This window comes from Ictidomys tridecemlineatus, chromosome 1 (genome assembly GCF_052094955.1).
Source record: "Ictidomys tridecemlineatus isolate mIctTri1 chromosome 1, mIctTri1.hap1, whole genome shotgun sequence".
NCBI lineage: Eukaryota > Metazoa > Chordata > Mammalia > Rodentia > Sciuridae > Ictidomys > Ictidomys tridecemlineatus.
This window is the reverse complement of record NC_135477.1, coordinates 121,210,561-121,223,695: the sequence shown is the minus strand read 5'-3', so window position 1 is coordinate 121,223,695 and position 13,135 is coordinate 121,210,561. Positions and strand designations below refer to the sequence as shown.

Below are 13,135 nucleotides of genomic sequence, written 5' to 3'. Positions count from 1 at the left end.
CCTAGAGCTTCCAGAGGGAATATAAGCCCTGCTAACACCTTGATTTTGGTCTTCAGATCTCCAAAACTGTAAGTGAATAGATTTTTGTTGTGTACCATCCAGTCATTTCTTATAGCAGCTCCAGGAACTAACACAACTATCCACCTAAATTGTTTTTTTTTTTTTGGAATTATTATTTTTTAAATGTTTCAGTTTCTCTCTTGGTGATTTTATCCTTTCAAGGATTTATATTTTTCCCTCAGGCATTTACTCTATAATTTCCTCTGAATTCCAGATCCATACTTCCAGCCATAGCAGTGTTCTCTTGAAACCTCAAAAATACCATTTTCTTAAATGTTCCTCTCCATTCCTTACATGATCAAACATATATGAACTGTTTTTCCAACTCTGTTTTGCATATTTTTTTAGGGCAATCACATCCTCCCTGTTGACCAAACTGAAAAGGGAGGGGGTGTTATCTTCAACTTTTATCTTTCTCATCATTTATACTGAGTCATTGATCATCTGGCTGCATCTACCTTGCTACCATATACATGGTTCTTTCCTTCCACTTCCACTACTGGCAATTAAACTTGCACATGCTAGAGCCTGACACATGCTAGGCAAATCCTCTACAGCTACATCTTATATTCCCAATTCCTGTACATGGTTCTTTTGATTCATTTCTACTGTCATAATTTAAGCCTTCAGAGAAATTAGAATGAGGATCAAGGAGGCTATTTTAATGGCCCTAGTACATAAGGAAAAATTAAGGGATCAAGTTTAATGAGTTTAGGAATTCTTTTAATTATTTTTGTAATTTGCCTGAAATCCTAAATTTATGACCAAATTAAAAAATAAATTTAAGAGTTATCAAACACCTGGTCAGTTTTTAATTTAACATACTATATTTTCAATGCTAATAACTCATAGAGAGCAAGAAAAAGAAGAGAAATGGAAATTTTCAGATGTGGTGATCTATGGTCTTCATTATATCTATGTAACTCATTTCCTAAAGTAATGTTGAATAACACATGAATATTCAAAATAAGAACGATTTAAGACAAAGATCTTGACTTTTAGCTTGAGATGGATACATATGTAGAATCAAAGGTTTTCTAACTTTAATGATATTTACATCTATCAAAATTGCTTATGGCAAATCAAATTTTCAAACAAAAAACTAAAGAGTTATATACAATTCTATACAAAGTTCATATCTACTAATTTGGAATGAAGAAAGTGACATATAATTGTGAAAATTTTTGTATGTTAATCAACATCAGAATTTGGGACATATGAGCTTCTCTCATTTAGAGTTCATTAAGGTCAGCAGAAGCAAAATAATCCATGTAAATTGTATAGAAAAGTTCATTATTTTTCTTTCTACATTTCTTCATATTCTCTTATCTTGAGATAATTGTTAATTAAATATGTTGTTTCTGAAAATAAGTAAAGATGTACACAGTTGTTACTGAATGTAGAAATGAAAAAATAGAAGGAAAAGTGTTTCAGCTGAGAACCTTTTAATTAGCAGACAATTTGCTATAAATTTTTGATAATTTATAAAAAATTCCTTATTGATTGCTTTTAAACTTCATTACTCTCTATGAACTTCAATAGGGCTTCCATTATCTTCCAATGATGCATGTAATTTTAGAATATGATAATACATGAAAATTATGTGAAACTAAAGTAAACAAGTGATAAGTGGTTTAAGATTTAAGAAAAGAATGATCAGACCAGAGAACAGTAGACATTTCATGGTTTACGGGATAACTTTATGAAGAAAAGAATAAGAGGATATGGTTATAACCTAAAATCAAGTTATTACAGGGAAACATATACATAAATGATATCAATAACTTACTTCCCTGGAAGAATTTAAACAATCTTCTTCAGATGGCTGAAGACTGGAATTGAAGGCTAAGAGGTCAGTATTAGGTGATCCTCTGCCTCCTGAGAGTACCACCCGACCTCCACCTTGAAGAAGCGCATCCTCTTGCACTATCCAAGCCGGCATGCGCGCTGGGTAGGCTCTACCAAGCACCGCAGGACGGCATACACAGCAGCTTGAGCACAAGGAAGCTGGACACCACGTAGACTGTAATAATCAAGTACTCCTTGACATCTACACCACCATCTTCTGGTCTGCAGCACCTGCCGGTTCCTTGGCTCCTGACTGTTCTCCAGGAGAGACACAAGCACTGAGGCAGTGGCCGTCAGTGAGGGCTCGCCATTGTCCTTCACTAGCACCAACAGGCGCTTGTTTGGCGCGTCTGCTTAGTCCAGGGCACGCCTTGTGCTAATCTCGCCAGTATACAGCCCCGCGCGGAACGGGCTTTGCGCGACACCAGTCGCCGGCAGCAGCTCATAAGATAGTCACGCATTGTATCCTGAACCAGGGCCACTGCACGTACTTTGCTACCACGTAGCCAGCATCCATTGATCGCGGCACACGCTGACTCACTGTGCCACCCGGGATGCCCGCCCCTGACTTCTCAGGGAGCGAGCTTTGTCATTTTCATTCAACTCCAATACCTGCAACATCACTTTGCTGCCCAGGGGCGGCACGCCAGAGTCCTGCGCGTTCACCTGAAACTACAACAGCTCAAGCTTTTCATGGTCCAGAGGCTGCAGCACATCCACACTGTCGCTCTCCGCGTGCACTGACACGTAGATCGACAGCATACAATCGCCCACCCACCAGCGAATGCGACAGAGGTGCGTTCTCCTGTGCGTCCGCAGCCGGTGGGTTGTTCTCCTTCACCAACACCGCATACTCAAGTTGCGCAAAAGTCGGCGCATTGTCGTTCACATCCGCCATCTTCACGAACACTGGTGGTAACCCACAGCGAAGGCGAGCTCTCATCCCTTGTAGTAACCACGACTTTATAGGCAGATATGGTCCAAGGAACTGTCCAGAACCAGGGAATAGTAATTTTCGAGTGTAGACACCAGCTTGAAGGGTATGTAGGATGACAAGGAGCAGGTGACCTGTCTGTTGGCCCCAGAGTCACGGTCAGACTCGTTAATCCCCCTTGGGCATCCTCTTTCACAGTGATAGTGAAGTAACCATTTTCAGGTACAGAACTTCCACCAGGACCAAGCTGTGACCTACCATGGAAGGAATTCCTTTTCAATGGCGTTAACATGAATTTCATAAGCATTATTCTCTTCAAAATCTAGTTCCCTGTGGATTTTAATTTCACCTGTACCTGGATTAATTGAAAACTTGCAGTTCTCACTCACTGGCAAAATCATTCTGATTTCACAGGAAATTTCCCCATTCAGGCCTTCGTCCAGATCCGAAGCATTTAGTTGAATTATTCTAGTGTTATTTCTGACATTTTCAAACAATACTGCTTTATAACCAGGCTTATCAAACTCTGGAGCGTTGGCATCACATTCAGGATGGTTATTCCAATCTGAACAATCCTGTTAGCTCAGGATTACCACCATCAATAACCATCAGCAATAAATTAAGTTCGGGGGTTTCCTCTCCGTACAATAACTTCGGAAGAATTAACTCAGGCAATGTGCTTTTATCTTTATTGTTGCTGTTGTTGTTTGAAGTGCAAAATGCTCGTTTAAACTTAGTGTATAAGTTAGGAGAGAGTTTATGCCAAAATCTGCATCAGAAGCGCCTTCTAGAAGAAACTGTGTCCAGAGGTGCAGATTCAGACCTTATGTTTTTTTTTCTCTGAGCACTGGTGGGTTGTCATTAATGTCCTTCACCTCCACCTCCACATGGAAAACCTGAAACGGTCTGTCTAGGATCACCTCCAGGTAGATGCTACACTCCTCACTCCATCTGCACAGTTCCTCCCAGTCGATCCAAGAATTCACAAACAAAATGCCATTCTGCAGATTTACCTTTAGAAGGTCCCTGCGATCCTTGGACCCCACCCGGAACAGGCGTGGCACCAATTTTGTTATTTTCAGCCCTAGGTCTTGCGTGATGCGGCCCACAAAGGTGTGGTGCTTGGCCTCCTCTGCGACTGAGTAGCGAAGCTGACCGGTTCCCCCTTCCCTGGCTGCCAGGAGTAAAAGCCAAAGCAGCAATTGCAGGAATCAGTCCTCCACTCTATAAACACCATTGCAGACAGTGAAGGCCGTTTTAAAGGAGTGCATACATGAGATTTTTATGACCCTTTATGTACTTATTTAATAATTCTTGACCTGCGTTCCAGTCAATATGGAGTTGACCCTATACGTGAATGGTTGGTAACTATGTTCTCAGACAGAATTTTCCTTCTTCACCTTTTGAGTGTATATCGACATATGTGACTGATTATGTAAATACAACAAAAAGAAGAGAGGTTCTTTTGGGGTTAGCCATTTCTTGGTCTCTCTAAATTCTATTTTGGATCATTTCATGGATCATTTGTGAATGATTCTATTTAGTTAACCTATATGTTAGTAGCAACAAAACAAAAATGCCTATGTTGTAGTTTGAAAACATTTTCTGCTTCAAAGTTTATCATTAAAATAACCTTTGATATATATACTCAATGGAATATTACTCAGCATTAAAAGAGAATAAACTCATGGCATTTTCAGGTAAATGGATAGAATTGAAGAATATAATGCTAAGTGAAGTTAGCCAATCTCAAAAAAACCAAGTGCCAAATGTTTTCTCTGATATAAGGATGCTAATTCATAATGGGGATAGGGGGCAGCATGGGAGGAATAGAAGAACTTTAGATAAGGCAAAGGGGAGAGAGGGGAAGAGAGGAGGCATGGGGGTAGAAAAGATGGTGGAATGAGACAGACATCATTACCCTAAATACATGTATGAAAACACGAATGGAGTGACTCTACTTTGTGTACAACCAGAGACAAGAAAATGTGTGCTCTATTTGTGTGATATGAATTGAATTGCATTCTGCTGTCATCTATAACAAATTAGAATAAATAAAATTTTTAAAAACCTTTGAAAATAAGGCATAAAAGAAGTTACCCTTTAACTATTATGGGGAATAATCACTCCTAATCTTACACTGCTTACAATTCACACTGTTTTCATGATAAAGTGCTTTCCAAACACTTTTTGTAAGATGTTAGGAAAATGTTAAGAATGCCATTATCTAGTAGAGAAAATGAAACATAAATATTTCTATGAGCTAAACATTTCACATATATAAATTGTACAACTCTATTGAATATTGTAATTCATCATAAATATGAATGATGTTATCATTTGGGGTTCACTGATGTTTATATGTGATGGCTTTTCATACACCTGCTCTTATTCCCATAGCATGTTAAAGCAACGCAAAGCACAAGTTCTACAAAGCTTTATTTTGGAAGAAATAAAGCATTGCCATGAAAATGTATGAGTCAAGCTGCCAAATTTCACAATATCCTAAGCTAACAATGGCAGACCAATATGCAAATGATCTCATGAAGTGTTTTAAGGCACTTAATCTCACCAACCAAAGGCAAAAGAATGTGAACATGAAACAAACATGTTGGTTTCTCGATAAATCTCTCCCTACAGATCAGTTAGTAATTACGCAAAATAAAAGTCTCTTCAGAAAATCAAAATGGTGACTATGGTTCAAGGTGAACCAAAAGAGCTTTCATAATTTTTAATAAGTCAAGATAATCATGAAAACAAAATAGATAAGAAAAATAAACATAGATTTTATAGCTTCATTAATATTCAAACTCAAATCTTCAAGCCCATAATTTGTTGCCATTCCTCTTACATACAACAATAAAGGTAAGTGAGGTGTGAGGCCTTTGTATAACCAGAAAAAATAACCACTGAGTATAAAATAACTATAAAACTGGCTCTTACTTAAGAAAACCACTTTAATTTTGATATAATCAAACTAATTATTTAAATTGTTGAATATCACCACCAAGTTTCATCTCCTATTTTCCGTTTTCAAAGATGTTAATGTACCTGGATTGCTAAGGTACTGTCAGGGAAAAAAAAATACTGTCATGTAGTTCTCATACAATGTTGTACATAATTAAATTATTAAGAAGGTAATAAAATCTGTTATCTTAGTACTTATCTGAACTAAAAAATAAGGTGAAATTATAATTTTACCCAAGAATGTAACTCTGACAGTAAGAATAAATATGAATGACTCTGAATCTATAAAAATTATTTCTGGTAATTTGAAATTATCTAAATGTGCACCAGCTATTTGTGTAATGCAAAAGTAATGGTTTACAAAAATTTAAACTGTAATCTAAAATTCTCCAATGACTTGCTAAAAGTAAATTTAGACGAACTTGACTTAATCAAATGACTTCATTTGGAAATGGCAATAATGTATGCCTTAATATTCATATTTATTATATTTATACAATTTTAAATATCTTTTACCTATTTTTAATACTTAAAGAATGTTATTAGCCAATTAATATTGAATACAAAAGTTTCGAAGAAGAAGAAGAAATAAACAAACAAATATAGGAGTTCCTGATCCAAGTTCCAAGAATGGACTCCTTTAGAATATTACGCCAAATGACATGATGTGTAACCTTAAATTCTTGATTCTCAAAGAATTCTACAAACATATTCATAACAAAAAAAACACAAAGAATTAGAAGAAATTCCTAGTGGTAAATGACTCTTACATGATTATACTACACAGAAAGAATTTTTCATGAACATTAAGAGATAAGACATTTAAAGACAGAGCAGTTAAAATGTGAAATAGTAAGGCACAGTAGTAAATTCTTATAATCTCAGTTATCCATGAGACAGAGGCAGGAGAATTCCAAGTCTGACTACAGCTCTGGCAACTTAGAAAGATCCTATCTATATATAAATAAATAAGTAGGCCTAGGGAAATAGCTTAGTGATAGATAGAGCAACCCTGGGTTCAATCCCCAGTACCACAAAAGGAATAAAAGTGAAATGCATACAATGATAATTATCAGTTTTGTTCACTTTAATGGAGTTAAATTCTAGATAAATTCAAAAAATGTAGGAAACAATGCCCATAAGCACATATTGCAGATATCATAAACATATATGCCCTTAGCAAGTTTGTATGATTTGCTTGAATAATTTTAATAATTTTACTTGCCTAGTTTACTTTAGAAACATGAATCAGGGAGTTTTGCTTGAATATGTGCTAGATAAATCTATTGCCAGCTCACAGAAAAAACTTAAGAATGGACAATCTTATTATTTCCATTGTAGGATGTTATTTTCAGCATATTACAATGCAAGGCTGGATTTTTTCCTTCAAATAATATAAAAATAGGTTTTGCCACAGAAGTAGATGCAAAATTAAATTTTATTTGAAGGATAATACATTTAAGATGGATATTAAGCTCTATAGAAAAGGAAATAATTTCAGACCTAATGAAGAGGGTTCAATCACTGACACAGAATTTTTCTAACCAATTAATTCAATAATGTGAAAATATCAAGGCAAAATGCTGTTAAAAGAAAAAGGTTGGTAAATTTAAAGAATCCACAAAAATTGTGATTATTTGTACTCAAGTAACAACAGTAGGGCCATTCTTCAAAAACTTCTTTCAATGTATTCTAATCAAACATTAGAAGAAAGAGCACATTCATTAAAAAGGAGAAACATGATTTTTCATTATTAAAAGAATGGATATATGTATCATCTGACATATATAACTAACAGATATTGTTCTTTAAAACAATATTCAGATATATGATCCAAATAATTTAACATAAACATTCCGAATAGGTGGAATTTTTAGAAAACTCACGTGTACTGGGTTATTTAATCCTGCCTCCTGCCTTCCTTTTTCATCTTCTCTGTCTAGTCCTGGTGGAAGACTGGGGCTGAAGGCCATTAGGTCGGTCTTGGGCGGGTCCTCGCCAGAACACACCCTCTGCCTCCTCTGTTGCGAGTATGACCAGCTCCCCACCGCGCTGGAGCACACCAGCGTGGGCTTCCCAGGTCCACACGCACTCTCGGTAGGCCCAGCCGAGCACCGCAGCGCTGTGTATAGCAGCAGCGTGAGCACCAACAGGCTGGACACCGCGCAGATGGCTATGATCAGATACACGTTGACATCCACCAGCGCCTCTGCCTGGCCCGCAGAGCTGGCAAACATCGGTGAGGCGGCCTTTGGCGCCTGGCCGCTCTCCACCAGAGATACCAGCACTGTGGCGGTGGCCATCAAAACCGGTTCACCGTGGTCCTTCACCAGAACCAACAGGCGCTGACGTGGTGCATCTGTCTCGTCCAGGGCGCGCGTGGTGCTGATCTCACCGGTGTATAGCCCCACGCGAAATGGACTGCGAGCGCCACCTGCAGCTGGCAATAGCTCGTAGGAGAGCCACGCATTGTACCCGGAGTCTGCATCCACTGCGCGCACCTTGCCCACCACGTGGCCGGCGCCCACTGACCTTGATACCAGCTCATTCACGTTCACGGTGCCACCTACAGGAGTAGGCAGCAGCGCAGGCGTGTTGTCGTTCTCGTCCAGCACGAACACTTGCAGAGTCACATTGCTACCGAGTGGCGGCACACCAGCGTCGCGTGCACTCACTTGGAACTGCAGCAATTCAAGCTCTTCGTGGTCCAAGGGCTGCAGTGCATACACCTTGCCACTCTCAGCGTGCACCGACACGTAGCTCGACAGCGCACGCTCGCCCACCCGCCGCTCGACTAGAGAGTAGGATACCAGCGCATTTTCTTGCATGTCCGCGTCTCGCGCGGATACAGTGAAGATGTGGGAGCCTGGCAGATTGTTCTCTTTCACGAATATGGTGTATTCAGACTGTGGGAACGCAGGTGCATTGTCGTTCACGTCGGCCACCTCCACTGACACAGTGGCTGTGGTCCACAGTGAAGGCGAGCCCCCGTCTCGTGCAGTCACAACCAAATTATATGCTGACACTTTTTCTCGGTCCAGATCACTGTCCAACACCAGTGAATAATAGTTTTTGAAGGTGGACACAATCTTGAAGGGAACATCCGGCGTCAGAGAGCAAGTCACCTGGCCGTTGACACCGGAGTCGCGGTCGGATACGCTTATCAACGCAATGACTGTGGTTGGCCGAGTGTCCTCACGTACTGGGAGGGACAGAGAAGTCACAGTAATTTCAGGAGCGTTATCATTAGTGTCTATGATTTCTACCCAGACTGTACAGTGACCTGCCATCGGGGGATTCCCCTTATCTGTGGCCTGCACTTCAATTTCATAAAACTTATTTTCTTCATAATCTAAAGTTCCATTGACCCTCACTTCTCCATTATTTTCATCTAGCGTAAATAAGAATTTTCCACTGGGCTTAATTGACATTAAGAAGTATGCTACTTCCCCGTTTATTCCTTCATCTCGATCGGTGGCGTTTAGCTTTATCACAAGAGTTTCTTTAGCAGTGTTTTCCATCAATCTCACCTTGTATTCTAATTGATCAAACTCCGGATCATTGTCGTTAACATCCAAGATAGAGACCAAGAGCTGAAGGGTGCCTGTGAGTTCTGGTTTCCCTCCATCCGTGGCAGTCAGTAGCAAATTAAGTTTCGGACTTTTCTCTCTGTCCAGTGACTTCTTTAATATAAGCGATAGTCTTTTAGTCGGCTTACTATTCGTTGGTGATTCTAAAGTAAAATACTCATTTTGACTTAGTCTGTAGGTCAATAGAGCATTCTCGCCTATATCCGCATCAGAAGCTCCCTCTAGCGGAAATCGCGAGTCTGGCTGCTTAGATTCAGAAACCAGCAGGCTTTGTTCTCTGAGAGAGAACGTTGGCGGGTTGTCATTAATATCTTTCACCTCCACCTCCACATGAAAAACCTGCAGCGGTCTGTCCACGATCACCTCCAGGTGGATGCTACACTCTGCGCTCCGCTCGCACAGCTCCTCCCGGTCGATCCGAGAATTCACAAACAAAATGCCATTCTGCAGATTTACCTCCAGAAGGTCCCCGCGGCCCTTGGACTCCACCTGGAACAAACGGGGCACCAGCTCTTCCAGTTCCAACCCTAGGTCCTGAGCGATGCGGCCCACAAAGGTGCCATGCTTAGCCTCTTCCGGGATGGAATAGTGGAGCTGGCCACTCCCTGCCTCCCAGGCTGCCAGAAGCAGAAGCGAGATCAGTAGTCGCAGAGTACCCAAACTCCTTCGCTGAAAACCTAACATTGCCCACGAAGTTGGCTTCCAAAATAAGATTTTCTTACACTTACTGTACCAGATACTTCAATTCAGGTTTAAAATCTCGCTGAATTTTTGAGAAGTTTCGAAGGATCCTTTCATACTAGCATCCAACATGATGGAGTCGTTTTTTTAGGAGGAATGCCTGACCAGACCAATCCGTGAGAGGACTCTTTCTTTCAAGCAAAGAGCGACACCTTGTGCCTGAAATTGTGAGTACTGTGCACTGCATCCATCACCCCAGAATTTTCATGTTTTACCTTACTTTTTCCTAAACAATTCCAAAGTGATTTTTATGGAACGTTCAGATTTTAAGTTGTGTTGAAATCAAATATAAGACTTTGTTTCTTGAATAACATCAAATTTAAATTCTTTCTATGGTTCTTTTAGAATTATAAAATTATTATTTCACTTATCTAAGTACTTAGAGAAAAAGAGAGTTCACTTATATAAAAAACCTGTTGGAAAAACAGAGTTAATGTTTACCTATTGTCCCTCATACAAAAATATTATCAAATCTAAAATACATATTATCAAAATTGAATTATTTTACTTCCAACTTCCCTTGTAACTGGGTCTGCTAGAAAACTCAAAAATAATTGTGACACTGGAGCTTGTTTTTTGTTTTTGCAGAAGTTAGGGCCCTTTGTATGCTAGGCAAGCCATCTACCACTAAGCTACATGCCTCACCCTCAAAGAAAAACTTTAAATCTTAGTAATAACAACTCTTCAGACTTTATGTTCTGCATAGTATGCTTTTATCTATATGAATATGCCTTCTCATGTCTCTTTTAATTTTTAAAATTGACATGTAATACTTGTACAAATTTATGGGGTACAATTGAATGTTTTCATTTGTGTATATATTGTGTAATAATCAAGCCAGGGTAATTAGCATATCTACCTCCTTAAACATAGATCATTTCATTGTGATGAAACGTTCAAAATCATCTCTTCTGGCTATATTGAAATATATAAAGCACTATTGTTAATTATATCATATCTTTTTTCCTTCAGTTCTGATTCTTCATTATTTACATTTAACTGTCTTCTTGTTACAAGTGACTTTATAGCCATTGAAGAACAATAGGAAAATAATCAGAAAAAATAAATAATGTATTTTCAAGTTTGTTAATTTAAAATACAGAATTTACAAAGGAAAAGTCCCTTGGCCTAGATGAATTATGAATTTGACATAGATGATTTCTCACATAAGTTACATTGTTAATACTATAAGACATCCAGATGGAACATTAAGTAATGGAGGAATAATATAATAGAAATAATCCTTTCAACTGTAAAATAATTTTTTCAATGAAATAACTCCATGAAGTTAAAAATCACCACAAAAAAATACCTGTACCATTTTTCTACTTCCAAGTCACCAACATTGGTTTTCTCAATCCAATCAAAACACATTAATTAAAATGGCTTGTTGTTGAAGAATTTGGGAGTTTCAATAATATATTCATCCAGAACAAGCAAAGTGATTTCTAATATATCTCCTCTGAGTGTCTAAAGATGTGCTTAGAGTTTGGAAATGGAATTTCATAGAATACTAAGTGAAATGGGATTAGATACATGACAGTAGAGTATATTTTGATATACATATATGAAGTATAACTTTTTCTAATTAGGATACCATTCTTGTGGTTGTACATGATGTGGAGGTTTACTGTTGTATATTCATATATGAACATAGGAAAGTTATGTCTGATTCATTCATTTGTGTTAAATGTATCTGGAATATACTTTCCTATTCCTATTCACTCTCCCTTCCCTTCATTCCCCTTTGTCTAATCCAATGAACTATTATTCTTCCCTCCCCTGCTTGTTGTGTGCTAGCTTTCCTATATCAGAGAGAATATTCAGCCTTTGGTTTTAGTGGATTGGCTTATTTCACTTAAATGATAGTCTCCAGTTCCATCCATTTACTGGCATATGCCATAATTTCATTTTTCTTTATGCTACGTAATATTCCATTGTGTGTATATACTACAGAAAATCAGAATTGATGATGTGAGTTTTCATTGCCTGACACTGTGATTTGATTATGATTTCTTTGTCTTCTCATAACCACTTAGGAGAAAAAAAGATGACACAATGTAAGTTTAGAGTAGAAAGTGACTCAGAATAAAAATTTTAGCTTAAATATTTTGTTACATAAAGTTGCTTATTTTTTAAAATAATTTTTTAAAAAGAGAGTGAGAGAGGGAGAGAGAGAGAGAAAGAATTTTAATATTTATTTTTTAGTTATTGGCGCACACAACATCTTTGTATGTGGTGCTGAGGATCGAACCCGGGCCTCACGCATGCCAGGCAAGCGCGCTACTGCTTGAGCCACATTCCAGCCCAAAGTTGCTTATTTTTATATAGGTTTTTTTAAGAGTCAAGATCTCCCAGGCTGCCTTCAAATTTGGGGGCTCAAGCTATTTTCTTCCTCAGTGTTCATTTTGATGGATCATCTGCAACCCAAAATTATTGCAATGGCATATGAGAAAAATGGTCATCATACTTCTTTGTTGATACTTTCATTAATCTTGACTTTAAAAATACATTATACTACTAATTTGTGATTTTGTTTCACTTTTTTTCATATTTACTCTTTCCCCAATATTGTCATAACATTAAACTCTTATTAAAGTAAATTAAAATTCTGTTTAAAAATTTAAAAAGTATACACATTTTATGGCACTGAATTCTATTACACACCTGTCATATTCTATTATATATCAGTCATATGAACTTTTAATTCAAATACAACATTTGACCAGATAACAGTGCATTTAAAATGACATTTGAAGCATGTCAATTTTTTATTTTTCAACAATATAAGCAACAGATTTCCAACCACTTAATTATGGGAACTGGGAATTGAGATGTCGTGCACAATGAGGTATCTTCCTAAATACAGATATAATATGAGAAATTTTACTCATGATAGATGATAATATATATTTGAATTAAAAACAGATGTTAATTTAGGGATCAATTTTCAATAATATGATATTTTGTGATTATACAAACTGGCCCTGGGCAA

At 37.9% G+C, this 13,135-nt stretch overlaps 2 protein-coding genes across 12 annotated transcripts in view; both read right to left on the bottom strand.

Moving 5' to 3' along the window:
• LOC101957334 (protocadherin alpha-C2) overlaps nucleotides 1–13,135 on the bottom strand; it is a 213,351-nt gene that overhangs the window by 130,283 nt on the left and 69,933 nt on the right. The window contains exon 1 of one of the 11 annotated variants that reach the window (XM_078046538.1): nucleotides 7,696–10,236. The exons of the other annotated variants lie outside the window; for them this stretch is intronic. Within the exon in view, the coding sequence (XP_077902664.1) occupies nucleotides 7,696–10,083 (2,388 nt within the window). The 5' untranslated portion in view covers nucleotides 10,084–10,236. Of the gene's footprint in view, nucleotides 1–7,695; nucleotides 10,237–13,135 lie in introns of those variants that run through there. 11 annotated transcript variants of the gene reach the window in all.
• LOC101956166 (protocadherin alpha-12) lies at nucleotides 1,987–4,308 on the bottom strand. The gene is given in 15 exon segments (XM_021725647.3): nucleotides 1,987–2,045; nucleotides 2,048–2,139; nucleotides 2,141–2,389; nucleotides 2,391–2,467; nucleotides 2,470–2,683; nucleotides 2,685–2,813; nucleotides 2,815–2,886; nucleotides 2,888–3,014; nucleotides 3,017–3,070; nucleotides 3,073–3,120; nucleotides 3,123–3,383; nucleotides 3,386–3,415; nucleotides 3,418–3,517; nucleotides 3,520–4,047; nucleotides 4,050–4,308. Coding segments are annotated over 15 exon segments (2,070 nt in total). The 5' UTR covers nucleotides 4,080–4,308.